The sequence below is a fragment of the Pyrenophora tritici-repentis genome, chromosome 2 (assembly GCF_003171515.1).
Source record: "Pyrenophora tritici-repentis strain M4 chromosome 2, whole genome shotgun sequence".
In the NCBI taxonomy this organism is placed as follows: domain Eukaryota; kingdom Fungi; phylum Ascomycota; class Dothideomycetes; order Pleosporales; family Pleosporaceae; genus Pyrenophora; species Pyrenophora tritici-repentis.
In genome coordinates this window covers 787,362-802,674 of record NC_089391.1, presented here as the reverse complement: position 1 = coordinate 802,674, position 15,313 = coordinate 787,362, and the positions used below count along the sequence as shown (strand labels likewise).

The window sequence follows — 15,313 nt, the reverse complement described above, 5'->3', positions numbered from 1 at the left end:
CGGCGCAGCCTAAGAAGACATCATCAGAGGATATGAAGCAGGATGGGTATCAAGAGTAACTGTAACGGTTTGGGCCATGCCAAGACATATTCTGGTACAAGTTGGGTACTGGTCTCGCTACCATACTTCGTACATCCCACATTCATATATATAGCTGCCCACCTTCGTAGCTACACCAACAATGCAATCCCCCTCTTCCTCAATCCTACCGTTACAGTAACGTATATATCCTTTTGACCTAATTTACAGTTTGAGTGGAAGTTGAGATAGGAACAGGAACTCTGCTGGAGGGTTTAATGAGAACATCTTCCGGAGAGATTGCGCCACAGTACAAGAAGAGTACAGCAACTACTAGCAAGGTTCTCTACGTTTATGATCGAAGCTGCAAATCGTTTCCCAGCTTTGGGATTCGCTATGGCGTTCGTCCCCCATCATTTTGACAACTGTGCTTAACGAATTGTTTGAGGCCTCTTGAGACTACGTTGACAAATTAGTCAAACTTGAATGCAAATGTGAAAAATCAACTTACAGCAAGAGCTGAATCTTTGGCGTCAGCCCAGTAACTCTTGTGGAGCAACTTGAATGGAAAAAACCTCATGGCTAAAACTGACAGCGCGCAGAAGAAAGACTATTTACTAGCTTAGTTTAGTAAGCAAACAGAATTGAAGTGATTTCATACCAACACCATATTTCCATATATCTGTTCGAAGAAAATGGAGATAAATGCAAGAACGAAGAGAGCAATGCCTCCAGCACTTAGAGGCAAAAACAATAACCAAACGTAAAGTATTGCACGATTTGTATGAAGCTTTGTCGTAGTAGGGGCCGAGTTAGTACGGATGCTGTTAGACACCTTCTTCAGTGTTTCGAAATATAACAGCAATGCTGATCCCACAGACATGGAGGAGGCCAGGAATAGAGCTGTAGCGTTCGAATAAGTCCCCCATTTCCTGTTGTTGATATGACCCCTAAGGACTAGAACTGGAACCAAAAATGAGAGGACTAGATTCACTAAGCTGCAAATCCACGTTCCATAAATCAAAGCGGGATTGTCAAGACGTAGCGTTCGCAGAGTGCCCTCCGTCTGCCAGGCGTTAGCTACATAGCACGGGCAGGCTTACAAAGGAAAACACTTACCTCTACGGCTACGAGAGTGACACTTGCACCTTGAACAAGAGCTACAAACAGGCTTTGATTTTCTGCTTTCGTGGACAGGAAACTAGCTGCGACTGTCATGGAAAAGACAAACAAGCCGCTTGTGCAAATACCAACATAGGTAGGGATTAAATTCTTCTTTTTCCTCAGAAAATCGTAGCAGTGTTTGATTCTTCCCAAAGAAACAATACACAGTGTGAGAAGAATAAAGATACAAACATAGAGACGGGAGGACTGCATCCGCACAACTGCGGCTTTGTTGTTCGGATGATGCGAAATGAGAAGACGATAAAAAGGCGACGGTAGATGAAACATGCTACATCCTACCTTTGATGCAGCGTGATACATTTGTAGAAAATCGTGCCGCAAGCAGGGTTCGAAGGAGGGTGTGAAGACCTAACACCCTGCTCATCTACCAGACCATCTCTAAGCACATCTGTAGCCGTCCCATAGTCTTGCTTCGAGCGGAACTATGGCACCGAGAGTCGAATATCTTCTAGTTAAGTAGCCTCTAGTCCCTACTTAGTAGTATTAGCCGTTAAGACACCGCCTAAACTCCTAATTTAGAAGTAGCTAAGGCGACAATCGATAAATGACGATGTGGAGAGTGCATGTGCTTGTCCGGCCCACTTGTGTCCTTTCCCTGCCGTGCAGCCTCACTAGAGATGTGCACATCTTGATGTTTACAACACTGGATACATTAGTTGCTCGGGAGCAGGTCATTTAATGCAGTTTTAATTAAGCATACTTAGGGTCTATGCAGATCGGCTTTAGGTTTACGTATTCCTTAGTAAGTCCAGTCTTTGTACGAATAGCTAGTGAGTTCTCCCTATCTGTGTGGTGTTCCTAAAGGGTGGTTTGCGCTGCGATCTCCCTCTCGTGCAAGCGATCTAGAATGAGATGAGACGTTGAGGTACCGCGTACAGCCTGTGGAAAGACCCCACACGCTCTCGAAGAGTGACGCCACGTTAGGGGCTGCTTGAAGCGGTGATCCCATGTACCAATCACATCCGGCAAGTTAATCAAGTGCTAGGAAGGCTCGATGAAGTATGGCGAGTGGCCACACTAGGGTCGCTCTAATACAAATCCGGACCTCGCCCGCTGTCGCAAACCTCACCCGCTGTCGCATACCTTGCTTGTTAACGCAAACCTCTCTGCCCTTTCAGCCTCAACAACTCTTGTGAAAAACTGCAACTATAGTGCTAAATGCTATCGAAGTGGCTCAGTTGCTAGACCCGGATGAGAACATAAGCTGCAGCTTGTGTAATGGCCCGAAAGACCTTTGCGAGGACTGTAGGACGGTTTTCAAGATGAAAGGCGTAATAAACCGCCTATACCAACTTCAACGCCAAGAGAAACCTCAAGGCTGAGGGACGGGCAAGAAAAAACGACTCGACTGGCAGAGCTTTGAAGCGTCTTGTTCTAGGGCGAAAGAATCTGTAACGGGGTGAGGAGAGGAGGAGGACTGCGTTGCATTGTGTAGCTATGGAGGAACTGCAGCTATATAGGTGTGTGTGATGAGAAAGTGTGGTAGCGATAGCCGTACCCAACTCTCACCCAAGTCGGTCTTGGCAAGTCCCAAACCGTTACAAGGATAGATGCTTTTGTCGTACTCAGACGTTGGCTACTGGGTATCAAAATGCAATAAATACAGAAGGATACTGTTGTACATTATGAAGACCTCACCGGGTACCAACTCAGGGCTAAACCGTCTCGACATGGCAGTAAAAGCCCAGCACGAGGTTGCACCCGCCGCGGCTACTATGCCTGCATCGCAACTTCAGTATAGGCATGCCAGTATCGTAACTGATGGAATAGACTCTCCTACAAACGGTCTTGAGCAGGATACGGAGGGGTTCCAAGGAGTTTATGGGCACAGTTCAAGCCCTCTCCCAACTCGGCCCAACGGTATGATACAGCCCTCAGATTCTCCAGGAGCCTGTGAAGGACGAGCGCATGAGCGCGGTGGTGTTGATGCCCATACCCAAGTAGCATCAAAATCCGTTCACCGCCATGTCAAGCGTCCAAACGATGGAGAAAGCCCTGAGAGAAAGCGAGTCTGTCTGCAATCTGGAAAACCAGACACAAACGGGGTTAATGAGATCGCATCGACCGAGCACGCAATTTTCACGTCAGTTTCCAGACCTGATCAAGAGCCATACATGCCTACAAGCTCCGACCAATTTGCTAGTGTCGGAACTTCTGCTCCCATGGAGCCGCTTTCCACGATCCATAAGCTCATATTGAACCGTGAAGATCCAGAATCTTCAGACCTATCCACAAACTTCGTGTACTGGGGCCAGTCGGATGTTTGTGGGACAAGTGATTGTTGTCTAGAATACTCTTGGACAGGATTCTCAGCTGTCAAACTACTAAGAGACAGGACAAGGCTATCGGGCGCGGCAGACAAAGGCTACTACACTGGCCTATTGCAAGTGCGCGCAGAGTCCTAACCTTGCTGTAATACACTGAACATCGGTAGTGCTAGTCATCGGCTTCCCCATATCGCGAGCACACGTCAGGCTGTACGAGCGCACACAAGAGGCACGCACGGAAGCTCGTGCCCCGCCACCCGTAACCAGGCTAGCTTCGGTAGTCCAATCAGGGTGGAGCACGTTCACTACCACCACTGGCAGCGCTGCATACGTTGTGTGTCCATGATCGTAGCGAACCGAAAATAGCGGTAAGGCTATTTTGAGGCGGTTGGTCAAGGTAACGTGAAGGTTGAAGTGTTGCTGGCGACCGTATAGAGTTGGTGATCTTGGCGAATCGCGGGACCACGCTAGGCAGGCTGTGTGTAGCGTATGACCCATCAGGCAGGTGGGTAGGTAGGCAGATAGGTAGCCTTAGTAGTGAGGCAGGCGAGGCAGAGGTACCAAAGGTCACAGCCGTTCAGGGAGCGGATGGACGTGTTATAAGCTCATAGAAGCGGGCTGCAGCGATCGCCCGCGCAGCACACTGTCACCAACGTAGGCACTGCTAGCTCGCAACCCCGCAAGATGGTACCCAGCTCTATCGCACGCATCGTATCACATCCTAGCAGAGCGTAGATGCTTCCGTCTAAACATGATAGAGCCTACTAATGCCACGCTAGTCAGTTCTAGTCTTACGGTTTAGGTAAAGCTACTATTTTTTGGCAATTGCATACCGCTGTGCGTTCATGGAGTTTGGTTTCTAGCTTTGAATTGATTATATGTATTCCTAGTGCAGCTGTTGTTCTTGCTCCACTGATCAAGCCTTCTTCTAACTATGGTCTTATCTAAGAAAGAGGTTGGCCTAGCTGAGAGGAAATGCTGGACCGAAATAGAGGGCCTGCGCGTCTGCGATTGAATGAGCTATTTCTCCTTCTTTGTCCGCCAGCCCTGGAACCGCTGTCGGTTCACTGATGATAGTAGCCATGCATCGGGGGTTGGAGCATCGGGGGTTGGAACATTGGCGGAGGCACTTGGTGCAGCTGCGGCGGCATCGGCGACGGGTTTGGCATCGACTGAGAGGCGTTTGCAGGTGGGAAGCCATGCGAGACAAAGGTAGATCTAACGGGCGCTTCCGGTAGTGGGCTTATGCCTGTAATAATTCCAGCTGGGTGAAGCTGAAATACTATTCCGTTCGCACGCGCACTCATCTCTTGCTCTCCGAGCTGCCAGTGCATCGACTCGGCAGACCGCCAGGGAACACTCATCTCTGTAGCAATCTTTTGCCACATTTGATCTTTCAATCTAATATGGGAATTAGCATTTTACTCTACGCATATTGCGCGAAAAAGTGTTGCATAAGAGTGCGGCAGAAGGTGCTGACAGATGTAGGCTCAAAACGAAGGACAGATGACCAAAAATGGAGCAGTCTGAGCATCCCGAGTCATGGAGTGGTACGTACTGAGCGTAGAGTCTTGCGAGTTTACTTTTCGTCTCCTCGTCCCAGTTGACTCGCTTCTCAAGGTAGTTCTGGTACCGTAGTCTGCAGGATAGGGGGTTTCTCCCGGGTAATTGTTTCGCGATGTCGGCCCACCTCATTTTCTCACCCCGTAGCTTGATGACCTGATTGTCCTCCTTTGGTGTCCATTTGACCTGTTTCCTGGCTGGACTCTTGTCGAGTGGCCGATTTTGAGAGGCTTTTTGTTCTAAGCGTAATTTCAGGGGCGGCGCAGGTCCTCTTAGCATGAGTCCGGGCTCTTGGGGTGCTGATGTCGGTGTATGGCTGGTATGAGCTGAGTTTGGCGGATAAATTTGGCATGCTGTTGCTCTAGAATCGTACGCAGGCGATAATTTTTGCGAAGGAGACTGTGTGCATGCCGAGAGTGCGGTCGCATACACTCTGGTCGCTCCTGTCGTGTGGCATGCCTTTGTTATGGGGCTCTTCTTGCTCGCAGGTAACTCTGGGCCCCGAGCACGAGGCTCGAGGAGGAAGTTGATGTCCAGGATGAAGGTGAAGAACTGGATTCAAACCAGCCCACAAGATGATGTAGGGTTCCCAATCTCTGACCGGCGCCGCGATTAGAAGTTCTCGCAGGGAGAACGGAACCGTCGATGGTACAAAAGATGACTTTCTCTTCGAAAGATGATATTCGATAGGAAACGAGCTAAGTAGTCGTTCGCATCGGCTTAAAAGCTTCCCGTACTCGTTCCATCACTTCCACGTGCTAAACCGTGCCGTCGCTTGGCTGTTAGGCAATCCATTCAAATCCCTCTTGGTCGTCTAGATGCCCTGCTGATTCGCGGGCGCTTATGCGCGCGAGTCACACAACGCCGAACTGCTGGAACCCTCGACTCTTGCAGCTACGATACAATGACTTTCTCATGTATTTGTGTACTATTGTCACCAACAGATCTCGGTAGCTATTTTAGAGCGACCGCCGTCTCGAGCTTGCTGCTCTAGGCGATTCTGTTCCGACGGACGATGCATTAAAGGGTGACCTGCGCCTGTTTACGGAGTAACGCTAGTGAAGGACAGCAATCTGTTGACTAGCATAGCTCGCATAAACGGGCTGTGCAAGGAAGCTGCAATTGCAATATAATAACAACGTCACGTAGCCAAACGGGAAGTTTTCAGCAGCGATCGAGAGCGTAGGTCGCGACCAACAGCCTGGACGGTTGATGCCAAGGCGGCAGACCAACTACGCCTTGCTCTGCGTCTCATCCCGCGTTGCGCCTGAACTCTCCCTCGATTATAAGTCAATTACTTTGCATGTATATAACTACTGCACCTATCCCACACTGATGTCCGCCATCTGCAAGGTCGAACCAACGACAAACCATGCAAGCGGGCAACCATCTCACCTAACGTACATCGATTTCAGAAGATGGAGGGTGCGAGATGGCGGGAATGACTGTCTAGCATATCCTTTCTTTCGTCGCTCTTACGTTGTGGGGACTGCAACAAAAGTGCACGTAGTTGGTTTCTCTCGTCACGCACAACACGAACCATCGCTTAATGATTGTGTATGCTAGGAGGATTGAAAGTTTTCCGAAAGCCCGTACAGACATTCGTTCTGATCTTTCCAACCGGCTACTTTGTTCAAAGACTATCGTTGTAGGAGCAGAACAGTGGGGGTTACAGGGATGTGGGTGCCAACAATGCGCCTTCCATATCCATCCGAGTGACTATCACCTTCCTTACAAGTACAGTCCGTGCATACAACGTCTTCTCCCTATATCCCGCATCTACTTTCCCGTATACCGGCATCGGGATGATATCCCCGGCACATTCTCTGAGACCATGTATGCTATATGACCTTCCTCTCGGAGCCAAAGTGAGAACGGCCAAAACCCTTGTATCTTTCTATAAACAGTCTTAACGGTACCTTATTTAGCCTCTACTTTCTGTAGCGTCTTCTCTAGCTCCCCACCTGGCTTTTCTTCAACGATAGGCCTGCAGTATCACCGTCACCACATACGTATACTCCGCGGCCAACCTAATACAACGTCTATAATGCATCTCCGCGCAGCACGGCACATAGTGCCCAGCTCTATGCGTACTATCGAAACCTGCAGCACCGAGAACATGTTCAACCTCTGGTGTGGTAAGTGACAAACAGAATCTGTGGCTCTGCTATGCACACGATCTATCGTATATGATAGCGTCTGAACTATACAACTGGCACTAACTTGGCCTGGCAGTCTTCGCACGATGCCAGTTCGCTATGGAAAACAGAAAGCGCTACGAGAATATGGCCTGGCGGTTGTGGGCCTTTAAGCTACAACTGTCTGCTACCAGCCAGGCCTGCGGCAAGCACATGACGCCCATTGGTCTCGGGGAGATCTTCAACTCAATACAAAAAAACACGTTCATTGAACCGCTGCCACCTCTACCAGCACAGCTCACCCCACCTGTAGCCGAGCAGAAGCCCGTTCAGAACAACACCACGCGATGCCCTATCCCCGAAGTCTCCACCTCAGTAGACTGCGGCATTACAAGCCCTGAAGTCGACTTGGAAGTCAGCACCTCCACCGAGGCGAGCAAGCACAGTGAAGTCCGCGGTTTCGAGCCCGGCCACGTCTCCATCTCAGTACGGTCCAGCACCAACCCCCTCTCACAGCAGCTGCACAGCGCTGCTCCCACGCGCACCCTCTACAGCTTCTCTGATAGCTGGGAGACTGCCATTGAGAGCGACAGTGAAGATTATGTCGACGAGAGCGCCATCGAAGAGGAAGACTCCGATGAGATGTGGGAAGATGACGAGGAGAGCGGCCTCTCTCGTGTTTCTGAACACTTTCCTCAGTTTCCGCGTGTCAAAGTAGAGATCGATCCCGCCTACCGCCGCTCTTTACTCACAACTGCCCTCCACCAAGGTGACAGCGCATTAGATCTATAACATGCCACGTCGCGATCAACACGTATTATTCGAAGTTCACGCACTCGTACTCACAATGGTCCTTCCATCGGTAGCTCTCCTCAAGAAGACAGTGGCTTCTCCAACATCCACTCATCCGCTATGTCCCCCAAGACCACGCACAAAAACATGTTGGCTTTAGAGTTTTCAGCATTATTCCACCAGAACATCCTGAATGGGTGGGAACAAAAGAATGCCACCATCAACGCAGTAGCAGAGCGCAAACAGAGGGCCCAACTACTAACCTTACCTCGGGCTATGGTCCCCACTTCCCAGGTCGACATTGTAACGGTGTGAGGAGAGGAGGAGGACTGCGTTTCATTGTGTAGCTATGGAGGAACTGCAGCTATATAGGTGTGTGTGATGAGAAAGTGTGGTAGCGATAGCCGTACCCAACTCTCACCCAAGTCGGTCTTGGCAAGTCCCAAACCGTTACAGACATCAACCAGTTCTTCGACAGCAAATACACCGGGGAATATCACTGCTTCGGATGGTAGCATACGGTCGTTGTTTCGCAATCGCATTTGGGTTGGTATTAAACCATGGCGTTTTATATTTCCAGCATGTCAGCAGCCACTGCCCTGCCCGATTGCAGTGATCATCTCACGTATGTGATATGGAAGAAGAGATGAAGGACTGAGTTGATTGTATAGCTATGAACGAGGGAAGCTATGTATATGTGAGGAATGAGAGAGTGTAGGGATAGCCCTGCTAGCGTGCAACAGATCAGCTAGTGATGGGTCATATTGTACTATAATATATGTGGTGCTATGATGATATCCAGTGTGTTCAATGAGACAGAGGATATCACTGTCTTTTACATAGTGCACATGTGGGATAAAGGCATAGGACTTTCAGATATCCTTAGATGCTGGTCTCGAGGCTTTCAATTTATCAAAGATGTGATCGTATCAAGAATACAACAGCCTTGCATTCCGTCCAGGTCTCACCGCCTGTGGTGTTTGAGCAGACATCACGCGAAAGAAATCCTGTGGTAGCCAGAGCTGATGGTCACGCACAGGTGTAACCGGAACCTCCGAAAGCTAGCTCACCTACAAAACACCTCCTTTGAGGCTATTTAGTCACACCCGAAATGGCAAGGTCATATTCTAGACAATACAAGATTATGTAAGACCGTTAGTTAGTAGAAGCTATCGAGTTGTAAGAGCAGGATATCAGTATTACTGTCGAGACGCGGTAAGAGCCTTCACTAGTATTCACGGTGAATCAGGCTTCCCGTGCTCTGATTGGCCAGGCACTGATTAGTCAGCTGCTCCGTGCGCGCACCATAGATATTCTCACTCCTCCCGTAGCTCCAATACAACAAGTTTGCACACGTTTCTCCACCTTCATCAATTACTCCAGCCTGATAGCAAGTCTGCAATGAAATGGTCGATGTTTCTCTAGTGGCATAACCTTTCAAGCACCGCATATGACAGAACCGGAATATAGATCGACTTAGGTCTCTTACTTATCATGTGGCCACTGCATTGTGTATGACCGCACTTCCTCTGTCCCGTAAATCACCGCTAGTTCCACCCCTGACGGTCCCTAGGTCACTCGAGATCCTATTCCGAGTTGGGCCACGGCTTAATAGTGATGATATGTAGCTTGACAAGAGGTGTTGTCTGGGTCGCCGGGATGTTGCATCATCTGCTGATCACTGCTACATCTCCTTACCGGTCGTGTTCTCAGCCTCGTGCGCGTAAGGATGGCTCACCGGTGGAAGAGAGTGCAGAGCAATAGTTGTTCTGTGTTTTGCCATTGCCCCCGGCTTCCCTAGTGGCCATAGAACTAGACCGCTTTATATACGAGCCTTCTCTTTGTAATATCGAAGAGTTGCGCCAATACTACGCCGCATTCACTGGTCACCCCAATGGGCGCTTACTGCGCTCATTGGAGAGGATACCAAAACGATGATTTCCGGTTGCCTCTGTGATGTCATCACACTGTCAGAACTGGTAAGGATTGTGAAACCTGTTGAATTCTGAGCCTGATCCAGCAAGCGCTTGGGGCAGGGCTTGCCTGGGTACAATTCAACAAGGGCCAGCAAGGGGAGCAGAGCTCTCTTTCCCACTCGGCCGGGCTATGGAGCATAGCATAAAGCATATCAATCCTTGAGAAAGATAAGAAGTGAGTCGGTGCAATTTCCGAGCTTGTAAATACCACTTAACCCTTGCTCCACCCCTATCGCGGCCTGGGATTACATCACTCAAGACTTTCAGGAGATCCATACACTGCAACCCCACCGCTGTGCGCGCGAGCCTCGCTGCGAGCCGGCTGCCAGCGCGTCTTCGAAACCCCGGCATGCCAGACCTCGTGTCCACCTACCATACCTATGCACCTTCTGCCCTGTCTGCCCTGATCTGCTGTATAACCTAACCACGCCGCAACTAGCAGACAATTGACACCAAAATCGCTTTCTTGATAGGTCGTAGTCCGCAAAGCCCGTAGGGGCATGCCTGTCGTTGTTGAGTTTTTTGGGGCGCAGTAGACGCCAGTCGTGACTTTCTTCCAATCGCAGAATGCCGGCCTTGACATCGAGCCACAGGAGTATGTGACCATCGGCAAGCTGATGGAAAAGCTGCGAATCAAGCGCAGTTCCGAGAGTCTTCCATCTGACATGCGACGTGTGTCAGAGCCCAGCTTTACGACCTCCAATAAGCCATGTGCTGTTGTCAAGGCTTTCGCGTCCGAGACTTATGTCTGAACCGTATTTGTGATGTTGACTAGGAGGCGGAGACTATGCTATGATTTCTTATAGAGATCTGTAGAGATAGGTTAGTTGAATAGGGACGTCTGTTTGTTACATAATGCGGATCTATAATTATTAGGGACGAAGGAAGGAAAAATGAGTGGGATTTGCGTAAAACGTTAGCATATGTAGACCAAGAGCAGAGTTTGGCGTTAAAGGCGACTTATTTAAGTCTTTCAAAACTCGAATAAGCGAAAATCAAACACGCTATAGTCATTCCACAACCTCATGAAGGGCCACCTTCTTCATGTAGAAGTGGGCGCGTATGTCGATTTGATCTCCGTTGCATTGCTCTCTAGGGCCGTACCCCATTCATATCTACATCTGATCCGCACATTGAGACCACGGTCTTCGATATTTCACAGGGTTCGTGCTCTGGTCTGAGAATTAGCATCCATATTAATTTGAATCGTAATCAGGCACGACTGTCAACTTACCTGCTGAACTGTCTCTTTCCAGCACTTTCTGCACCACGTCTTGCCGCATTTTTCACAGCGTTGAAATAGTTTTAATCGGGTTTCGCTACAGCAGGCGCAGGATACCCCTTTTTCGTAGGGGATTTGAATCGTAGTATGCTTGAAGGCCGAATACGAGCCAAGCATCCCTGTACACCAGTATGCTTGGGAGTTTTCCATTCTGGACGTTCGAAGGAGTTGAAAAGTAGGAGTATTCAAGATTGATCCTCAATTAAGTCGTCTAGAAAAGAACTGCTTAATAGCTAGTTAAGAACATTTCTTTGGCACTCTGGACAAAAATTGCGTTAGACGGAAGACTATCTAGGTATAGTTTTTTCCTCGCAACAATGCAGGAACAAGGTTTGTGCAGAGCAAGCATGCATATAGAAGTGTCGAGGTTGTCCAAGCGGCTGCAGCATCAGGATTAGCCGAATGCATTGTTGCCACTAGTAGAAACTAGAGGCTATACGTCACCTTCGATTATCTGTATTCTGCAGCCGCAGTAACCCTGGCCTTCGAGAAGATCGGTTGCTAGAAGCACGTACGGTGTCTCTGCAAGACAGACACGAATGCGTAACCTTGTCGGCTTGAAAGAAGCGAACAAGCCTGTATACTGTGTTAATTTAGAGTAAGATTCTTTGATGCTATAAACCCGAAATCTTATATTTTCAGTCCTATAGAGATACCAGGGAGTGTCGTTCGAAGATGCGTCGGAAAAGCATAGAGCTGTTTTGCATACTTGTATCTACTTGCCTGCGCTATGCTTTTGATCCGGCCCACCATGGGCCGGCTCGCCCATCGGTATGCTGCCTTGTAAACGTTTGCTCTAGACTCGAAGGGTGCATTGTGGTGAATTCGGCCGTGAAGATGACTGCACTTCGAAGTCAGCTCGCAAGACCCAGTAAACTGCTTCACATCATTAAGGCGTACAGTGGCAAGCTAATGGATCACAAAGACGCGCCATGCAGCAGCATAGGCAAGGGTTTGCACCTGTTCATCAGCTGAAGCCTTCAGATTAAGCAACGTGCTGCTTGTGGCACTAGTTTTTCTAGCGGCTATGTAGGCATAGTAACAATGACGCCTATGTCTACTGTAGTAATTCTTAGGGGACTCCCAATTTTTGGGATCCAAGTATCGCCGCCGCCTCCGATATTTATTTTCACGGCGAGGAAGCGTATTTTTAGGTGCCAGTACAAATGCCGTTTGGGAAGCCATGGCGCTGATGGCTGAGAGGCTGTTATACATCGATGCGGCTAAAGTAGAGCAGCAATGCAAGTCCGTGCCTATCGGGCTTGCGCACTACTTCTAGGGCTTGCGCGCCCACGCTAACCACTTCGATCGGCCCGTCGTAGGCCGGACCTGTTGCCTGCTCCTGCTACACCGTGTGCTAATACTGCGTGTTTCGTCATCTATCACGGATAGAGCTGCTTTGAGGAAAGATGGCTGTATGAAAGCCTGGAAAAGTCTGCGCAGGGACTGTGTCTAGCGGCACGCCCTGTGCGAATGGAATGTGCAGTATAGCGTTGTGTAGCGCCTCCCTTCCGTGCCGCCTGCCTAGATTTGGGCACCTCTTGAACCGGCATTGGTACGCCGCCTTCTCTCCAGATGCCTAAGCGAAGAGCGGGATGATATTGATCGGCCAATGTAATCCCTGTCCGCTAATCCCAATTCAATTTCATCATCCGGTGCGTCCGCGTGACGGAGAGTTCTGTATCACAGCGGAAACATATCTTATGTGCCGTCTTTTGGCGACATAACCTTAAAAATACAGTCCTGCGCTGACATTTCTCAGTCTGGTTACTAGCTTCCCTTTCTTTCCTACCCCCTGGACGATCTCAAAGCAGACTATAATATCGCTCCTCTCTTTATTCATTCGAGATCTGCCCTCGAGTGGCAGAACTGCGGTAAAACAGTAGTGAAGAAGGATATGCGGACGTATTTAGGCTTCCTACGAATCTCCAACAATATCTCTCGACGCTTACCTATCTTTCCGCACCGAATATAGTCGAACATTAATATCATCATCTCGCTGCCTAGCACATAGAACAATCACTGCTTGACACATCTACGCATTGATCATAATACGCAGCTCTGCAGATTAACCAGTATTGGCATCTATTATATATTAGAACATTCATGGATAGTAGTACTCGGCGCCAATCTTGATATCTATATGTTTGTTAAGGTGTCTAAATAGTGTTTTTGTAGTGTATATGTACATGAAACCGTCATCTTCTAGGAAGTGTGTAAGGCGATGCCATCTACTTTTCCTAGTACAGTATTGTTCATGCCGTGCCGTGATCTCAGATGCCTTATGTAAAGCCTACGTATGTCCGACTCCCAAACGCCAAAAAAAAATACAATGCAGAAGACGCCATTTATAACCAAAAAAATAAGAACACAAGAGCGTGGTAGCACTCATTCGAGGAATAGAACAAAGGACGATAGCAAGACAACTAAAGAGAAGCTATTGAAGCAACTGCGCAGAGAGCTAGGAAATGTCAACGCAATGCAGAGCTGAGAAATCGAACTCAGCCAGGCGATGATACAGGACATGTGACTCGAGTTAATTGTCTTTTTCGTCATACCGGAGTGGCTGGCAAAAAGGTGGTGTGTATCCTGTTGAAGGCGATGCATAGGATTCTGCGATTGTATGAGAGATGGCATAGATGTGCTGAATCATCTACCCGTTTATTGCCCTGCGTTTGATGATCGAGTCCATACAGGTGTTGTGGTCGAGTTATATGTTTTCGCTGTTTTGAGTGAGAGAGGTTAAGATCGTAGAAAAAGGAACAAGGATGAGTTTTTGTAAGAACCGAAATTCGTGACGGAAAGATCCGTAGGAAAAAGCAACAGGTTTGCTCTAATAGAACGTCCTGATGTTTTTTCTGTCCTCGTCCTCTTCGGACAACGACCAGAGGTGCAAGACCTTCTTTGCTTCTCCATCCCGCTTTTCATAGTCCTCACCAAGCCTCATGACGCAGCTAAAGGCTAGGTTCCAACCGTTTACCCCGGCAGAATAGTAGGCTTCTGAAACGGCAGCATCGCGACTGCCACATTTGATCAGCTTGTAAATCGGCTTGCCATGGAAGTGAGATCCGTGGACAAAAGGGTCGGCAGCCTGATAGGTACTCAGGATGAGACAGTAAACAAGCGACGTAGCCCCTAATGCGGTCGCTCTCTTGTTCGAACATGGAAAACATGAACGAGAAGGGTATGTATTGTCGGGATGGTTGGCAAGACATTCCGGGACATCGTCGTCTATTGGTGTTCTCATGGCAGCCGAGGCCCATACCCTAGGTCTCTCGAGACTGACAGGCCGGGCATTCGGTAGCGAGGGCAGTTCATCCAGCCATTGGCTTACCTCCCGTGTCTCGATATTCCTGAGATATGTTTTGCTAGGCTTCTCATACCATAGCTCTGTAGAACCATATTTAAGGAGCCATTCGTATTCCTTGTAATCGGTAGCATGAGCAGCATATTGGGTGACGTAGACGTTGCGGCTGAATGGTACAATATGCACGATTTGGGCGAGATCTTCGTGGAAAGAATCCTCACAGTATACGGCTGGAATAAAGAGATTTGCAGTACCGACTTTGAAGAATGGTGTGGGGAGTGCGTTTATTTGAGCAGGGGCTTGAGGTGGTGGTGGTGGTGGGGGCTTAGAATCGTTAGTCATTGTTTGTAGTAAGACAGAGTGGCTTACAGGAGGAGGCGGTGGCGGAGGAATAGCCCCATAGGCAGCAACCCAGGTTGGTACCCCGCCGGGTGGTGGTGGTGGCTGTGGTATGTTAGCTAGACGTTTCGATCACTGTTCCAAGAAGCCAAGACTCACCGGCGGTAGGTGTGGGAGCGGAGGAGCCTGGCTATCCGGAGCCGGCGATCCGGCTAGCAATGAATCTGTGGGCGATGGAACGACGCACATCGAGGAATCTTTTTCGATCAGGGTGTAGTTGTCCATAGAATCGTGGGTGGGATCGAAGTGTGCGAAGAGGTATGAGGTACCGTGATAATGATGGGAGTGTAGCTCGGTGTACAAATTTTGGACTTTAAGGGAGCAGGGGGAGACTGCGGAGTAAGTGGTGAGAGGCTGCTTCCTTGCCCTTTATTGTAGCTGACCGC

The 15,313-nt window shown here is 49.0% G+C and overlaps 5 protein-coding genes across 5 annotated transcripts; 2 read left to right on the top strand and 3 right to left on the bottom strand.

Annotated features, from left to right (window-relative positions):
• Positions 1 to 351: 351 nt before the first annotated feature.
• Positions 352 to 598, bottom strand: PtrM4_057690 (uncharacterized protein; the record flags this gene model as incomplete). Its single annotated transcript, XM_066105353.1, has 2 exons — positions 352 to 477; positions 530 to 598. The coding sequence occupies 2 exons, from the start codon at positions 596 to 598 to the stop codon at positions 352 to 354; spliced, it is 195 nt and encodes a 64-aa protein (XP_065963980.1).
• Positions 599 to 2,828: 2,230 nt separating this feature from the next.
• PtrM4_057680 (uncharacterized protein) lies at positions 2,829 to 3,608 on the top strand (the record flags this gene model as incomplete). Its single annotated transcript, XM_066105352.1, has 1 exon — positions 2,829 to 3,608. One exon carries the CDS (start codon positions 2,829 to 2,831, stop codon positions 3,606 to 3,608), a length of 780 nt encoding a protein of 259 aa, XP_065963979.1.
• Positions 3,609 to 4,534: 926 nt separating this feature from the next.
• Positions 4,535 to 5,312, bottom strand: PtrM4_057670 (REB1, Myb superfamily protein; the record flags this gene model as incomplete). Its single annotated transcript, XM_066105351.1, has 2 exons — positions 4,535 to 4,871; positions 5,029 to 5,312. The coding sequence occupies 2 exons, from the start codon at positions 5,310 to 5,312 to the stop codon at positions 4,535 to 4,537; spliced, it is 621 nt and encodes a 206-aa protein (XP_065963978.1).
• Positions 5,313 to 7,080: 1,768 nt separating this feature from the next.
• On the top strand, positions 7,081 to 7,963 carry PtrM4_057660 (DUF3295 multi-domain protein; the record flags this gene model as incomplete). The annotated part of the gene is made up of 2 exons (XM_066105350.1): positions 7,081 to 7,171; positions 7,269 to 7,963. The coding sequence occupies 2 exons, from the start codon at positions 7,081 to 7,083 to the stop codon at positions 7,961 to 7,963; spliced, it is 786 nt and encodes a 261-aa protein (XP_065963977.1).
• A 6,091-nt stretch (positions 7,964 to 14,054) lies between these two features.
• PtrM4_057650 (uncharacterized protein) lies at positions 14,055 to 15,152 on the bottom strand (the record flags this gene model as incomplete). Its single annotated transcript, XM_066105349.1, has 3 exons — positions 14,055 to 14,744; positions 14,898 to 14,972; positions 15,027 to 15,152. 3 exons carry the CDS (start codon positions 15,150 to 15,152, stop codon positions 14,055 to 14,057), a joined length of 891 nt encoding a protein of 296 aa, XP_065963976.1.
• Between the last annotated feature and the right edge of the window lie 161 nt (positions 15,153 to 15,313).